The 17,848-nt window shown below is 49.0% G+C and overlaps 1 protein-coding gene across 2 annotated transcripts in view; it reads right to left on the bottom strand.

Moving 5' to 3' along the window:
• LOC147103308 (exostosin-1-like) overlaps nt 1-17,848 on the bottom strand; it is a 359,244-nt gene that overhangs the window by 79,815 nt on the left and 261,581 nt on the right. For both annotated transcript variants that reach the window (XM_085962780.1, XM_085962779.1), the window contains exon 8: nt 12,750-12,839. In XM_085962780.1, coding sequence (XP_085818906.1) covers nt 12,750-12,839 — 90 coding nt within the window. The remainder of the gene's footprint in view (nt 1-12,749; nt 12,840-17,848) is intronic.

Genomic DNA, 17,848 nt, shown 5'->3' on the forward strand with positions numbered 1-17,848 from the left:
ATCCAGGTGTGCTGTGGCCATTGGCACTGCCCTTACTCCTGCCCCAGTTGAGATCTGCTAACACAATGCAGACTGGTGACGGAGCCTGGGATCTCCCTGGTTTGCACAGTTCAGTACCACACTGGCCAGTATCTTTACCTACAAAGCCAAGACCCAAGTTGGAGTCACCCAATTCAATTTCTTCACTGACAGTAGGAAGGAAGATAGGTTGGTCATTGAGTAGAAACAAAGCTAAGGGAACGTACAGAGCTATGGTCGAATCGTCCATTAACGCTCAACATTACTAACAACAACTTTTATTGATACAGCGTCTTTAAGGTAGTAAAACATCCCAAGGCGCTTCACAGGAGGGACCATCAAACAAAATTTCACACCGAGCCACATAAGGAGATATTAGGATCAGGTGACTAAAAGCTTGGTCAAAGAGGTATGCTTTAAGGAGCGTCTTAAAGCAGGAGAGAGTGGTGGAGAGGCGAAGAGGTTGGGGGAAGGAAATACCAAGCTTCGGGCCTGGGCAGCTGAAGGCACAGCCTCCAATGGTGGAGCGATGAAAATTGGCGATCCGCGAGAGGCCAGAACTGGAGGAGCGCAGAGATCTCTGGAGGAGGTTACAGAGATAGGGAGGGGGTTGAGGCCATGGAGGGATTTGAAAACAAGGATGAGAATTTTTAAATCGAGCCATTGCCGGAGCGGGAGCCAATGTGGGTCAGCGAGCACAGGAGTGATGGGTGAACGGGACTTGGTGTGAGTCAGAATATGGGCAGAATGGCGAGTTGGACGCGGTTCCGGAAGTTTACCAATAATCATGGAATCCAGCTCAGGGTGGCTGTTGAACAGAACATCTGATGTCCGTTGAGTATTTTTCAACATGCGCTGGATGCACTCCATTCACTTGCCTGGATTTATCAAATTGGACTACCTACCAAAAAGTTCAGTAGCCCAAGTCAAAATACCATGATGTAAATCTTTATAGACCCTGTGCCTCTGAATTAAAAAAAATTTGTTTATGAGATGTGGGCGTCGCTGGCAAGTCCAGCATTTATTGCCCGTCCCTAATTGCCCTTGAGAATATGGTGGTGAGCCGCCATCTTGAACCGCTGCAGTCCGTGTGGTGATGGTACTCCCACAGTGCTGTTGGGGAGGGAGTTCCAAGATTTTGACCCAGCGATGACAAAGGATCGGCGATATAGTTCAAAGTCAGGATGGTGTCTGACTTGGAGGAGAACTTGGAGGTGGTGGTGTTCCCATGCGCCTGCTGCCCTTGTCCTTCTAGGTGGAAGAGGTTGCGGGTTTGGGAGGTGCTGCCGAAGAAGCCTTGGCGAGTTGCTGCAGTGCATCTTGTAGATGGTACACACTGCAGCCATGGTACACCGGTGGTGGAGGGAGTGAATGTTTAAGGTGGTAGATGGGGTGCCAATCAAGTGGGCTGCTTTGTCCTGGATGGTGATGAGCTTCTTGAGTGTTGTTGGAGCTGCACTCATCCAGGCAAGTGAATGGAGTGCATCCAGCGCATGTTGAAAAATCGTGGGCAGCTCAGCTATTCTATTCTGATATACAGTGGCTGCAATTGAGACCCCAGCAATGGTGTGGTGTCTCGCAAAGGTTACCCTCACCAGTCATTTGCTCCTATGGTTTCCCCTGGTTGTAAAACCCATGACATGTTTGAACAGGTTTCTGCGTGCGGACTGTGAAAATCACCTACAGTTTGAAGAATATCTGAAAATTGGTTTGACCTTTGTCACCCCAGTTCAACAGAGCCTGGGTCACTCAAAGTGGAATTCTATTCCCAATTGATTCAGTTCATCGTACTGAAATTCGCATTAAACAAAACACAGATATTTCAATTTGATTGACCAAGTTGCAAAGGCAAACTCCTGAAGCAAAAGCCTAGTGGAGTGTTGTGTTAATCAGCCGTGCGCATCAACCTGCCCGACTTTCCAATATTTGCTCAGGCAATCCAGTATGGCTGGACAGAGACCCAAGAAACTCTCTCCTAGACATTGCATAACTTGAGAGCAGTATTGGGGGAGTGCTGCACTGTTGGAGGTGACGTCTTTAGGATGAGACATTAAACAAACAACCCATCTGCCCTCTCAGGTGGATGTAAAAGATCCCATGGTACTATTTCGAAGAAGAGCAGGGATAATCTCCCACCTGTCCTGACCAATATTTACCCCTTAACCTACATCACTAAAAAAAAAAGATTTTCTGGTTATTATCTCATTGCTGTTTGTGGGACCTTGCTGTGCACAAATTGGCTGGTCACTGATATACCTATCAATTCATCCAATGAAAAACGACGAGTTAAGATAGTAACTATAGGTTTTTATTGGCTAAATAACAGAGCCCACCCTCGTGGGCGATCGGGTCCAACAAGGAGGAATACCAGCCAGTCGACCACCTTTATACCTGGGCAAGCAGGCGGAGCCATGGGCGGAGTCAGCTGTGGTCAGCCCAGGTATAACAGCGTGACAAGAGCTGACCTTGTGTAGTGACACAACAGTGTAAACAGTGATAACCATAGTGTAACGATATAAACAGTGATAACCATAGTGTAACGATAGTGAACAATAAAAGTGGTTTACCACATTCACCCCTTGTTTAGATTTGAGTCCGGCGGGGTGAAGTGTACTACCAGTTCGGGTATGTCAGTCTGTCCGGAGGCCTCGTAAGTCTTTCTGATCGGCGCAGCAGCGGCGGCGGTGATGCAGTATCCGATGTTAATGCTGGTGTCTGCGTGGTCGGCGAAGACTCGTGGGGTTCCGGCATGCCGTCTACCTGGGCTGGATTTGGGGGGGGGGGGGGGGCGGTAACGGTGGTGTCTCAGGGGTGCCCGAGGGTGCAAGGTCTCGTAAGGAGACTGTGTCCTCCCGCCCGTCTGGGTATGCCACATAGGCGTACTGGGGGTTGGCGTGCAGGAGGTCCACCCTCTCGACCAGGGGGTCCGTTTTATGGGCCCTCACGTGCTTTCGCAGCAAGACGGGCCCCGGAGAAGTCAGCCATGTTGGTAGCGAGGTTCCCGTAGTCGACTTCCTGGGGAAAACAAACATTCGTTCATGGGGGGTGGCGTTAATGGCCGTGCAAAGCAGTGACCGGATGGAATGCAGCGCTGCCGGGAGGACTTCCTGCCAGCGAGAGGTTGGCAGGCCCTTAGACTTTAAGGCTAAGAGAACGGCCTTCCAGACAGTCGCGTTCTCTCTTTCCACCTGGCCGTTCCCTCGGGGGTTGTAGCTGGTGGTCCTGCTTGCAGCAATGCCTCTCGCTAGTAGGAACTGGCGAAGTTCCTCGCTCATGAAGGATGAGCCCCGGTCGCTATGTATATAGTTCGGGAACCCGAACAAGGCGAAGAGGTCGTTCAGGCATTAGATGACCGTGGTACTGGTCATGTCTGGGCAGGGGAAGGCAAAGGGGAAACGGGAGTACTCATCAATGATGTTGAGGAAGTACACATTACGGTCAGAGGACGGGAGGGGCCCCTTAAAATCGATGCTCAAGCGCTCGAAGGGGCGGGTGGCCTTGATCAGGCTTGCTCTGTCCGGCCTAAAGAAATGAGGTTTGCATTCGGCACAGGTTTGGCAGTTCCTGGTCATGGTCCTGACCTCCTCGATGGAGTAGGGCAGGTTGCGGGCCTTAATGAAGTGGTAAAGTCTGGTGACCCCGGGGTGGCAGAGGTCGTTGTGGAGGGTCTGCAGTCTATCAATTTGCGCGTTGGCGCATGTACTTCGTGATAGAGCATCTGGGGGTTCGTTCAGTTTACCCGGCCGGTACAAGATATCATAATCATAGGTGGAGAGCTCGATTCTCCACCTCAAGATCTTGTCGTTCTTGATTTTGCCCCTCAGCTTGTTATTAAACATAAAAGCGACCGAACGCTGGTCGGTGAGGAGGGTAAATCGTTTGCCTGCCAGGTAATGCCTCCAGCGTCTTACTGCCTCCACGATCGCCTGGGCCTCCTTCTCGAACGAAGAGTGTCGGATCTCAGGGCCCTGGAGGGTCCTTGAGAAGAAGGCCACAGGTCTCCCCGCCTGGTTAAGGGTTGCTGCTAGGGCGAAGTCGGATGCATCGCTCTCCACTTGGAAAGGGATGGACTCATCCACCGCGTGCATTGTGGCCTTAGCAATGTCTCCCTTTATGAGGGAGAAGGCTGCGCACGCTTCTGCCGTCAGGGGGAAGGAGGTTGACTTCATGAGGGGTCTGGCTTTGTCCGCATAATTCGGCACCCATTGGGCATAGTAGGCGAAGAGCCCCAGGGTTCTCTTCAGCGCCTTTGGACAGTGGGGGCGGGGAAGCTCCATGAGGGGGCGCATTCTTTCGGGGTCGGGGCCGATGACTCCGTTCTCTACTACGCAGCCGAGGATGGCGAGATGCGAGGTGTTAAACACGCATTTCTCCTTATTGTAAGTGAGGTTCAGCCGTTCGGCCGTACGGAGGAATTTCTCCAGATTAACATCGTGGTCCTGCCGGTCGCGGCCGCAGATGGTGACGTTATCTAGATAAAGGAACGTGGCCTGCAGCCCGTTCTGGTCAACCATCCGGTCCATCTCCCTTTGGAAGACCGAAACCCCGTTGGTGACGCCGAAGGGAACCCTAAGGAAGTGGTAGAGGCGGCCATTCGCCTCGAAGGCGGTATACTGGCGGTCCTCTGGGCGGATAGGGAGTTGGTGATAGGCTGACTTAAGGTCGATGGTGGAGAATACCCGGTACTGTGCAATCTGATTGGCCATATCAGATATGCGGGGAAGGGGGTATGCGTCCAGCTGGGTGTACCGGTTTATGGTTTGGCTGTAGTCGATGACCAGGCGGTTTTTATTGCCGGTCTTAATGACTACGACCTGGGCACGCCAGGGGCTGTTGCTCCTCTCGATGATGCCCTCCTTCAGGAGATGCTGCACCTCAGAGCTAATAAAAGCTCTGTCCCCGGCGCTGTACCGCCTGCTCTTGGTGGCGACGGGTTTACAGTCGCGGGTGAGGTTAGCGAACAGGGAGGGGGGGCGGGACCTTGAGGGTGGATAGGCCGCAGGTGGTACGCGGTGGGCGGTTTAAAGGCTGCTGGTTGTCGACTGTGAGTGGAGGGAGGGGTCCACCGTATGCCAAAGTGACACTTTGAAGGTGGGATTGGAAGTCCAGCCCTAGTAGGACGGCAGCGCAGAGCTGGGGCAGGACGAGGAGTTTAAAATTTTTATACTCCGTGCCCCTAACCGACAGGGTCACAGCACAGTAGCCGCTGATGTCTGTAGAATGGGACCTCGACGCCATCGAGATCCGGTTGCGCGTTGGCCGGACAGTGAGGGAGTAGTGGCTCACCGTGTCTGGATGGATGAAACTCTCCGTGCTTCCGCTGTCGAACAGGCAGGTCGTGGCGTGGCCGTTTACTTTGATGTCCATCATGGACTTGGACAGGTGATGCGGGCGAGCTTGGTCCAGTGTGACGGAGGCTAGTGTATGGCTGAGCGAGCTGCTGTAGTCTGCGGGTGAGGCGGTGGTCGGGTCTGGAGACAAGGTGGCGGTCGAGTGTGGTGGGCAAAATGGCGGCGCCCACGATGTTGAATAAAATGGCGGAGAAGATGGCCGCCCCCACAATTCACATGAGGCATTGCTGGCGTCGGTGGCCTTGATCAAAGATGGCCGCCCCCACGACTCACACGAGGGGATACTGGCATCTGTGGCCTTGATGAAAGATGGCCGCCCCCACAACTCGCATGAGGCACTGCTGGCGTCTGTGGCTCTCCCCCTGCAGGCCTTCGCGAAGTGGCCTTTCTTGTGGCAATCGGAGCAAGTCGCGTTTCTTGCAGGGCAGCGCGTCCTCGGGTGTTTCGCCTGGCCCGATCGCGGGGCTCCGATGTCGCAGCCGGTACCGGGGGTGGCAGTCCCGATCGGTTCTGGGACGCCGACGCTGAGGTAGGTCCCAGAGGCGGCGGTGCGAGGGGTATTGCGGCCGGGGTCGGGCCGGAGTCCCAGGGTCGCGCAGCACAGTACCTGGAGTACGCCTCGAGGTCCCGATGGGCCACTTCCAGAGAGCGGGCGAGGGCTGCAGTTGTACTCAGGTCGAGGTCCTTTGATTCGAACAGTCTTTGCCGTGAGTAGTCGGACTGAAGGCCTTTCACGAAGGCATCGCGGATATTCCCTTCAGTATTTTCTGCAGCCGTTACAGCTTTAAAGTTACAGTCCCTGCCGAGTGTTTGTAGCGCCCGTAAAAATTCATCTACAGACTCTCCTGGCTGTTGCGAGCGGGATCTTAGGAGATGTCTGGCATACATAGAGTTTACCGGGCTCCGGTACTGCTCTTTCAGCAGGTTGAGGGCGTCCTCGTATGTAGTAAGGTCCTGGATGAATGCAAATACTTTAGGGCTCACTTGGGCGGTCAGAACTCTTAGTTTGGATCCCGGAGGCACGCCGGATTCTCCCAGGTAGGATTCGAAACAGCTCAGCCAGTGTTTGAAGTCGAGGGCTGAGTTCGCTGCCTGTGGGTTTAGATCCAGGTACGGCGGTCGGAGGGCTCGCAGCCAGGCCGGCTGCTGTGGCTGTTGTAGCTGGCCGTTTGGCTGGTCGTTTTGCTGCTCCGATCCACTCATTTCAAAATTTAGCCAATAAAATTGATATACCTATCAATTCATCCAATGAAAAGCGGCGAGTTAAGATAGTAACTATAGGTTTTTATTGGCTAAATAACAGAGCCCACCCTCGTGGGCGATCGGGTCCAACAAGGAGGAATACCAGCCAGTCGACCACCTTTATACCTGGGCAAGCAGGCGGAGCCATGGGCGGAGTCAGCTGTGGTCAGCCCAGGTATAACAGCGTGACAAGAGGTGACCTTGTGTAGTGACACAACAGTGTAAACAGTGATAACCATAGTGTAACGATATAAACAGTGATAACCATAGTGTAACGATAGTGAACGATAAAAGTGGTTTACCACAGTCACATTTCCTATATTACAGCAGTGACTACACTTCAAAAGTACTTCATTGGCTGTAAAGCGCTTTGGGATGTCCTGAAGTGGTAAAAGGTGCTATATAAATGCAAGTTCTTCCTTTGGGGGCTACCAGGCTACTGTGAATTTCTATCCCACCAATGTTGGCCATAACATGGTCTTCTGGCAGTTAAATTCTAAATCCCTGGCAGCTATGGCTTTCTATCATCAAGGTCATGGGTTCAAGTCCCACTCCAGCGACTTGGGCACATAATACAGGCTATTCCAAAACGCTCTGGGGCATCGGGAGGTGGTGAAAAGCACGATATAAATGCAATTCTTTCTTTTTTCTTTTTTACACAGAAGGAAAACAGAAGCTATCCTCCAGTGCCGCACACCTTAACCTTTTTTGGACGGGCAGTTTGTTTCCTTTTGATTCACTGCACAACTCAGAGATGACAAACGCTGATGGCATTGTGCTTTGATATGGAGTAGATTAATATTAATAGGGCTGACCATCTCATCCACTGTTGAATGAGGCATGTAAAAGCACATCTCCTACTCAGTCCTGCAGTGCCAGGGTGCTACTTTATCTCTTTCGCTTATCTGATTGGCCAACCACTCAATCATTTCTGTCTTGGGGCAAGCACTGACACTTATGAAAAACAACCGAATAATGGGTAATAATGGCTGTTCTTCGCTGGAGGGGGAGCATTCAATTGGAATGCTGAACTTCCCAGCCTCTCCAGTTATTCTAATGCAGTGTTACTAATGTTTTGTCACAAGGACCATATTCCCAAAGAGTGGCTCGCTCAAGGATCACTCTCAGGAACGCCACAACGTTTTTCACCATGGGGTGGTGTGAATCTGTACATTCAGTTCTTGCCTCCCTCCCCAGCCCGAGAAGATGAGTGTGACTGCCAATTTAGTGCACATTTATGGTCAGTTTTGGGCTGCACCCTTTAGGACAAGAGTGCCCAGGTTTTTCATTTTTGTGGGACACTTAAGTGAGCACCATGGAGCCTTGGCGGCCACATATCAAGCTTAATTCCATGGTCCCAGTAATTTGCATATCTCAAGCTGTGGATGCTAACAGATTTAGGACAAATGAGTCAGAAATGTAAGCACAGGTAGACAGGGCTTTGTGTGGTTAATTGCCAGGGCTGGAGTCGGCCCATGGCTCCCAGTTTGAATACCCCCGCTCTAGGAACTGAGCTGGAGGTATGTTTGACAGCAAGGGCTTTTACAAGCATACAGAAAGTAAAAGAATAGTTAGAGAGCGGGTAGGACTGCTTAGTGGTGACGAGGGGAGTCTTGTTGTTGAGGGTGAAGGTGTGAAAGATATTAAATTCAATATTTTGCATTTTTTTTACAAATGATGGTGGAAGTGAGAATGTAGGAGGATATGGAATCATTGTTAGAGGTAACTGTAGAAAAGGAATTGGTTCAAAATATAGCAGCTCATTAAGTCATTGGACCTTACTAACATGCATGCTAGGAGTGAGAGAGAGAGAGGCAGAAATAGAGAGACAGAAATAGAGACAGAAAAGGACAGAAAGAAAGTGACAGAAGGAAGGAAAGAGAGAAAGAAAGACAGGAAAATGAAAATGAGAAAGTCAGAAATAAAGAGAGACAGAAAGAGAGAAAAAGAGCAAAAAAAAAGAAAAAGAACAAGACAGAAGGGAAGTGAGAGAAAGAGACAGTAAAAAGAAAAAGAAAGTGCAAGACAGAAAGAAAAAAGAAAGACAGAAAGAATGAGAGACAGAAAGTAAGAAGGAAAGGAAGGAAAAGTTCTTCTCTTCATAAGAACATAAGGAAAAGCTGATTACACTTAAAGCCCTGCTCCTTGTAATAGATCAAACTCTATTCCTGTTTTCTCAACGTATTTCTCAACCCCTTCTCTCTTTGGAAATGCACCAAACGGTATTGAGAACCCAGTTACAGGTCCGAGTGGAGCATAAACCCCAGCTTGGACTGGTTGGGCTGAATGGCCTGTTTCTGTGCTGTATATTCTATGTAATACTGCTCATGTCAATGTCTTTCCCCAATATCATTCCATAATTCTATTAGCCTTTAAGTGCAAAACTTCTGTCTGCCGTCCCTTCTTGTGCCCTACTTCCTCATTTTAAAATTTGTATCCCCTGGTATTTTAACGCTTGACCATAGTTAACAATTTGCTTTGTACAGCTTTGTCAACTGATTTCATAAATACGAAAACTTCAATTAGGTCATCTCAAAGTTTCTTTTCAAAAGAAAGCAAGTCCAACTTACAAATCCTTAACCTTTCCTCATGATTTGAATTCCTGACATCATCTTTGCAGCTTGCCTCTGTCTCCTTTCAAGGGCAGTGAAATCCTTCTTGCAGTTACTTGACTAGAGCGACACAGAAGTGTGGTCTGACCAACACGCTATATGCAACAATACAACCTCTTTTGATTAGTACTCTATTCCTTTGCTAATGCAACCTAATATCTTATTTGTCCCTTTATACTGTAGCCAAACTTTGGGCTGATAGAATGATAGACTTATCCATTATCCAAGATGCACTGCAGCAACTTGCCAAGGCTTCTTCAGCAGCACCTCCCAAGCCTACGACCTCCACCACCTAGAAGGACAAGGGCAGCAGGCGCATGGGAACACCACCACCTCCAAGTTCCCCTCCAAGTCACACACCATCCTGACTTGGAAATATATCCAAGGAATTTAAAGTAATTAATATTAGTAAAGAAAAAGTACTGGAGGAATGAATAGGACTAAAATCCGACAAATCCCCTGGACCTGACGGCCTACATCCTCGGGTTCTAAAAGAGGTGGCTGCAGAGACAGTGGATGCATTGGTTGTGATCTTCCAAACTTCCCTAGGTTTTGGAACGGTCCCAGTGGATTGGAAGCTGGCAAATGTAACACCACTATTCAAGAAACGAGGGAGAGAGAAAACAGGGAACTATAGGCCAGTTAGTCTGACATCAGTCGTTGGGAAAATGCTGGAATCCATTATTAAGGACGTGGTATCAGGGCCCTTAGAAAACCATGATATGATTAGGCAGAGTCAACATGGTTTTATGAAAAGGAAATTGTGTTTGACAAATCTATTAGAGTTTTTTAAAGAAGTACTAGCAGGGCAGATAAAGGGGAACCAGTGGATGTAGTATATTTGGATTTTCACAAGGCATTAGATAAGGTGCCACATGAAAGGTTGTTACACAAGATAAGGGCTCATGGGGTTGGGTGTGATATATTAGCATGAATAGAGGATTGGTTAATGGACAGAGAACAGAGAGTAAGAATAAACGGGTTATTTTCCGGTTGGCAGGCTGTAACTAGTGGGGTGCCACAAGGATCAGACTGGGGCCTCAACTATTTACTATCTATATTAATGACTTAGTTGAAGGGACCAAATGTAATGTATCCAAGTTTTCTGATGATACAAAGCTAGGTGGGAAAGTAAGCTGCGAGGAGGACACAAAGGGCTGGATTTTCATTGGGCCATGGAGTCGGGATTGGAGGCGTGTGAAGGGTTAAAATCCCGAAATCGGGGGGGCACGAACACATCCCGTCCCCAACCCGCCTCCATGCCAGTTTCAAAGGAGGCGGGTACCCGACTTGCATTGGGACCCGCCTCCCCGAGGCGGGAAGGGGATTAGTGCCAATTAACTGCCTGTTAACAGGTAGTTTTTAGCCTATTCCCTATTTTCATTGGTGAAATGTGGGATTCCCGACGGCTCCAAACCACGCCAAGTTAGCGAGGCAGGCCGTCAGGATGAAGGGCTTAGAGGGATCGAGATGTCCGGTGTTCAGGTGAGTGATGGGTGCATGAGTGCAGAGGTAAGTGTGTTTGGTGTGTTTAAAGTGTTTAAAGAAGTTTTACCTACATATACTTACCTTTACAGCCTTCCTTCCTTCAGGTCTCAGGAGTCCCTCATCTCACCGGCACAGAAAGCAGAATGGCCGTGAGCTGTCAAAAGTTCCAGCATTCAGCTTTCTGTTCCGGGGAGATCTCTAAATCACCCTGAGAGGAAGGAATTAACCTGGAGTATAGATTGTCAGTGTTTGACAGCTTCAAACAGATGTGAATCGCTGATATTTCTTCTGTCAAAAGGTCTTGACAGATGAAATATCAATCTGTGACGTCACCTGTTGCCGGGTGGCCCTTAATTGGCCTGCTGAGCCCGCTGGGTGGGCTCAACAAGGTCAATCAAGTCAAAATCGCATGGGTTGGCTAGACTCGACGGAGGCGGGACTACAACCCCGAAAGTAGTAGTCCCGCCTCCTACCCACCTCCTCAATGAAAATGCAGCCCAAAGAGTCTGCAAAGGGTAATAGATAGACTAAGTGAGTGGGCAGTAAGGTGGCAGATGGAGTATAATGTGGGGAAATGTGAGATTATTCACTTTGGTAGGAAGAATAGAAAAACAGATGATTTTTTGAATGGTGAAACTATTAAATGTTCGTGTTCAGAGGGATTTGGATATCCTTGTACATGAAACAAAGAAAGTTAACATGCAGGTACAGCACGCAATTAGGAAGACGAATGGTATGTTGGCCTTTATTGCAAGGGGGTTGGAGTACAGGAGTAAGGAAGTCTTGCTGCAATTGTACAGGGCTTTGGTGACACCACACCTGGAGTTCTGTGCGCAGTTTTGGTTTTTGTACCTAAGAAAGGATATCCTTGCCTTAGAGGAGGTGCAACAATGGTTCACTAAATTGATTCCTGGGATGAGAGGGTTGACCTATGAGGAGAGATTGAGTAGATTGGACCTATACTCACTGGAGTTTAGTAGAATGAGAGCTGATCTCATTGAAACATTTAAGATTCTGAGAGGGCTTGACAAGGTAGATGCTAAGGAAGGATATACTTGCCATAGAGGGAATGCAACGAAGGTTCACCAGACTGGTTCCTGGGATGGGGGGATTGTCCTATGAGGAGAGGTAGAGTAGACTAGGCCTATCTTCTCTAGAGTTTAGAAGAATGAGAGGTGATCTCATTGAAACATACAAAATTCTTACAGGACTTGACAGGGTAGATGCAGGGAGGATGTTTCACCTGGCTGAGGAGTCTAGAACCAGGGGTCACAGTCTCAGAATAAGGGGTCGGCCATTTAGGACCAAGATGAAGAGAAATTTCTTCACTCAGAGGGTTGTGAATCTTTGGAATTCTCTACCCCAGAAGACTGTGGAGGCTCAGTTGTTGAGTATATTCAAGACAGAGATCGATAGATTTTTGGACTCTAAGGGAATCAAGGGATATGGGGATTGGGCAGGAAAGTGGAGTTGAGGTAGAAGATCAGCCATGATCCTATTGAATGGTGGAGCAGGCTCGAAGGGCTGTATGGCCTACTCCTGCTCTTATTTCTTATGCTCTTATATCGCAGTTCCTTTATCGTCGCTTGGTCAAAATCCTGGAACTCCCTCTCTAACGGCACTGTAGGAGTACCTTCACCACACGGACTGCAGCAGTTCAAGGTGGCAGCTCACCACAACCTTCTCAAGGGCAATCAGGGATGGGCAATGAATCCTGGCATTGCCAGTGAAGCCCACATCCCGTGAATGAATAAATATATTTTTTAAATCCCTACAGGTCTTTCCTGATTAGCATATTATACTTCGGTTCCACGCAATATAGCTTCCCTTTTTTGGGTCTTTGCTCACATTTTAATAATTTTAAACTGCATCTGCCACTTTTTGGCCCATATTCTCCTCCGAATCGGATTGTATTGTTCTTCATTATTTGCACTACTTATTTTTAAGTCATCAACAACATTGGAAACTTGGCATATATATTTCGAATATAGAATATTATATATATATATACGCCTCAGTTTAGGGATAAGCAACGTACCTCATTGGTGGAGAGTACGGTGTCCTCATCGAGACTCAGCACAGCATCCATTGTTATGGCATCGTAAGGAAAGAAGCGACTGCTCATGACCTTGAAAAGAAGAGGCAGCGGGATTAGTATAGGGACCTTCCCTGCTCAAATGCTCCCATTTGTATTCTTGTTCAGTTAGTAACCCACACGTGAAGGTGGCCATTTGGGGTGAGGTACCTGAGCAATAGTCAGCTCCCTTAGGACAGAAAGGGAGAAAATTCGACTTTAACAAAAAAAGCATAACCTTCTCCTTGTTTGTCACTTCCTCTGTGGGAGGCTGATTCGTGCCAGGATATGGCTCCACAGCTGTCAGCCGTTCTCCAGTATCATGCCCATGTGCGAGCTCTCCACGCAAGATCTCAGTGAGTGTTAGCAGGCTATTAGACTGTGGGAGTATCATTGCTGAACCCAACCCAGTGCTTACCCAATGCCCACAGATGCAGGAGCTGCTGGGCTTGGATTGGTAGCAGGAACCCTGACTGATCTTTTTGTTCCCACTTGGCCCAGGGGTGCTAACTCAGCACAGACCAGGGTATTGAGCCCAAGGCTTTTCTTGTCTGCATGGCTTAAAGCCATACTGGGATGGACATTTAACAACTGAGCTAACAGACTTCCCAATCCCCAGGAGCTGGGTGTAGCTGGAGTCACCAGACACCACGTTCTGATTAAATGAGATTGCATAGCCCCTCATGACTAGGGTTGCCAACCCTCCAGGATTGCCCTGGAGTCTCCAGGAATTAAAGACTAACCTCCAGAACACTGCTGGAGGAAAATCATAGTGGCATATTTAAAAAAAAAAATCTTTTAACACTTTTGTTTATTAGTTATAAAAATATTGGACATGGGTTTAACAAAAGGCCGTTTGACTGACTGTCAAAAATCATCCAATCAGGTAACGAAGAGTCTATTCGCTTTCCGATTGGCTGTGGGAAGGCGGGGTGCCGCGAGGATGGATGTATCGGGCGGCCAATAGCGTGAGCGTGAGGGCAGTTGACGGCAGGAGGTCACGTGATGACACCTCCGAGAATACGTCCAACCAGAGTTGGCAACCCGACTCATGACCAAAGCCAGTTTTCTGTGCCGTATGGTGAAGGCGCTATGTTCATCACAGATGAGATTATGGTAACTGTTGGTGTGAGCTTGACAGACAGTCTAGGCCCATTCTAGTTACCATGTGGACCCAGGCTCCTGAACCTTGGAGCCGCACCTATCCCCCCCTCAATTACTGCCGCATATAATAAGCAGATCATGTAAGTAGTAAAATTCCCAATCACACCCAACAGACTATTAAAGTTCATTAAAAAAAAAATAACCTTGTCTTTGGCACAAAACTATATTTAGGTCCAATGCAAAAGCCTCTTGGCCAGCATTAACCTAGATTTCTTTGCACAAGGACCTTCATTTTATGTTCAGTCAAAAGTATTTCATGTCCATGTGGTATTCTGTGAATGTAGGTTACACAAAGTCCATATACAGATTACATAAAGGCTGCGCGCAGTCAGTATACAGCTTACGTACTCGCTCTATACAGGCTGTGCATAAACGATACTATTGAAAAGCCGGCAAGCCAGCTGCGCGGGACCCCTAGAGTGCTGCGCGGCCGCTTGGCTTACAGGAAACACTGTACACAAGTGTTCATGTTGGGATTTATCAGTAAGACCCTTTGGTAAATCATACAGTTGGAGATCATGATGGTTAGATTGGTAGTGTGCAGGTCAACACCCAAAATGAACATGGTGGCGATTGACATGTTAATCCCTCAAAGAAAAGGTGATGAAAAGCTGATCAAACTGAAGCCACGCAGAGTGGCTGAAGGGGTGGGTGACCCAACGAGACTCATGTCACTGGGAAGAAATACAGCAAAGGTAAAAGACGGGAATAAAAGCAATACCTGGGGCAAACCATGAGGAACCAAGAGTTTGGCAAAGTGAAGTTGAGTGGAGCCCTGGCAATATGTTAATAAACCCATTACCAAAGGGCTGTCATAATTCATGGAAAAGGAAGATACTGGAGTGATATTAAGAAACTGATCAAGTACTAAAGAGCTATTGCTGTAAGGGGATATTAATCACAGGGTAGCTGGAATAGTCATTAATTTATTCATAGCTAAATGTTATTAATGTATGCAGTTAATGTATATTTTATGTGCTGTAAAATGATTAAGACAATTATCAAAATCCAATCAACCATGAAGTACCAAACTGAACACAATTACGGTTAACATATAAAGCAGTAAACAAGAAAAGCCTTCAGCCCATCAAGCTTGTTCTTTCCATAGACCAGAAGCAATTTGTTCCATTATAGGAGTGAAAAAGGTTAAGCGAAGACTCACTAGGATGTCACCAGGGATAAGTGGTTACAGATATGAAAGGAGACTTTAAACGTTAGAGCTTTTTTTCACTACAGCTGAGAAGGTCAAGGGGTGACTTAATAGAGATCATGGAATCATAGAACCTTACAGCACAGGAGGAGGTCATTCGGCCCATCGTGCCTGCGCCAGCAAGATGGTAATGAGGGAACAAAGTTAGGAAAAAGTTAAAATTCAAATGGGTGGTTAGATGCGGAACTCTCTCGCAAACCATTGTTGATGCAAGAGTCCACAAATTCTTTCAAAATTGAATTGGATAGTTGCTTGAAAAAAGAGGACGATTAAAGGGTATGGGCGTGAGCAGGAGAGCGGGAGTGGACTGGGTGGGATAGTGAAAGGTATGGGGAGTGAGCAGGAGAGCGGGATTGGACTGGGTGGGATAGTGAAAGGTATGGGGAGTGAGCAGGAGAGCGGGAGTGGACTGGGTGGGATATTAAAGGGTATGGGCGTGAGCAGGAGAGCGGGAGTGGACTGGGTGGGATAGTGAAAGGTATGGGGCGTGAGCAGGAGAGCGGGAGTGGACTGGGTGGGATATTAAAGGGTATGGGGAGTGAGCAGGAGAGCGGGAGTGGACTGGGTGGGATATTAAAGGGTATGGGGCGTGAGCAGGAGAGCGGGAGTGGACTGGGTGGGATATTAAAGGGTATGGGGCGTGAGCAGGAGAGCGGGATTAGACCAGGTGGGATATTAAAGGGTATGGGGAGTGAGCAGGAGAGCGGGAGTGGACTGGGTGGGATATTAAAGGGTATGGGGCGTGAGCAGGAGAGCGGGAGTGGACTGGGTGGGATATTAAAGGGTATGGGCGTGAGCAGGAGAGCGGGAGTGGACTGGGTGGGATATTAAAGGGTATGGGGAGTGAGCAGGAGAGCGGGAGTGGACTGGGTGGGATATTAAAGGGTATGGGCGTGAGCAGGAGAGCGGGAGTGGACTGGGTGGGATATTAAAGGGTATGGGGAGTGAGCAGGAGAGCGGGAGTGGACTGGGTGGGATATTAAAGGGTATGGGGAGTGAGCAGGAGAGCGGGAGTGGACTGGGTGGGATATTAAAGGGTATGGGCGTGAGCAGGAGAGCGGGAGTGGACTGGGTGGGATATTAAAGGGTATGGGGAGTGAGCAGGAGAGCGGGAGTGGACTGGGTGGGATATTAAAGGGTATGGGCGTGAGCAGGAGAGCGGGAGTGGACTGGGTGGGATATTAAAGGGTATGGGGAGTGAGCAGGAGAGCGGGAGTGGACTGGGTGGGATATTAAAGGGTATGGGCGTGAGCAGGAGAGCGGAAGTGGACTGGGTGGGATATTAAAGGGTATGGGGAGTGAGCAGGAGAGCGGGAGTGGACTGGGTGGGATAGTGAAAGGTATGGGGAGTGAGCAGGAGAGCGGGAGTGGACTGGGTGGGATATTAAAGGGTATGGGGAGTGAGCAGGAGAGCGGGAGTGGACTGGGTGGGATATTAAAGGGTATGGGGCGTGAGCAGGAGAGCGGGAGTGGACTGGGTGGGATATTAAAGGGTATGGGCGTGAGCAGGAGAGTGGGATTGGACTGGGTGGGATATTAAAGGGTATGGGGAGTGAGCAGGAGAGCGGGATTGGACTGGGTGGGATATTAAAGGGTATGGGGAGTGAGCAGGAGAGTGGGATTGGACTGGGTGGGATATTAAAGGGTATGGGGAGTGAGCAGGAGAGCGGGATTAGACCAGGTGGGATATTAAAGGGTATGGGGAGTGAGCAGGAGAGCGGGATTAGACCAGGTGGGATATTAAAGGGTATGGGGAGTGAGCAGGAGAGCGGGATTAGACCAGGTGGGATATTAAAGGGTATGGGGAGTGAGCAGGAGAGCGGGATTAGACCAGGTGGGATATTAAAGGGTATGGGGAGTGAGCAGGAGAGCGGGAGTGGACTGGGTGGGATATTAAAGGGTATGGGGAGTGAGCAGGAGATGGGATTGGACTGGGTGGGATATTAAAGGGTATGGGCGTGAGCAGGAGAGTGGGATTGGACTGGGTGGGATATTAAAGGGTATGGGCGTGAGCAGGAGAGTGGGATTGGACTGGGTGGGATATTAAAGGGTATGGGGAGTGAGCAGGAGAGCAGGATTAGACCAGGTGGGATATTAAAGGGTATGGGGAGTGAGCAGGAGATGGGATTGGACTGGGTGGGATATTAAAGGGTATGGGGAGTGAGCAGGAGATGGGATTGGACTGGGTGGGATATTAAAGGGTATGGGGAGTGAGCAGGAGATGGGATTGGACTGGGTGGGATATTAAAGGGTATGGGGAGTGAGCAGGAGATGGGATTGGACTGGGTGGGATATTAAAGGGTATGGGCGTGAGCAGGAGAGTGGGATTGGACTGGGTGGGATATTAAAGGGTATGGGGAGTGAGCAAGAGATGGGATTGGACTGGGTGGGATATTAAAGGGTATGGGGAGTGAGCAGGACATGGGATTGGACTGGGTGGGATATTAAAGGGTATGGGCGTGAGCAGGAGAGTGGGATTGGACTGGGTGGGATATTAAACGGTATGGGGAGTGAGCAGGAGATGGGATTGGACTGGGTGGGATATTAAAGGGTATGGGCGTGAGCAGGAGATGGGATTGGACTGGGTGGGATATTAAAGGGTATGGGGAGTGAGCAGGAGATGGGATTGGACTGGGTGGGATATTAAAGGGTATGGGCGTGAGCAGGAGAGTGGGATTGGACTGGGTGG

Source organism: Somniosus microcephalus, chromosome 20 (assembly GCF_052327205.1).
Source record: "Somniosus microcephalus isolate GS21.2 chromosome 20, FLI_Smic_1.0, whole genome shotgun sequence".
In the NCBI taxonomy this organism is placed as follows: domain Eukaryota; kingdom Metazoa; phylum Chordata; class Chondrichthyes; order Squaliformes; family Somniosidae; genus Somniosus; species Somniosus microcephalus.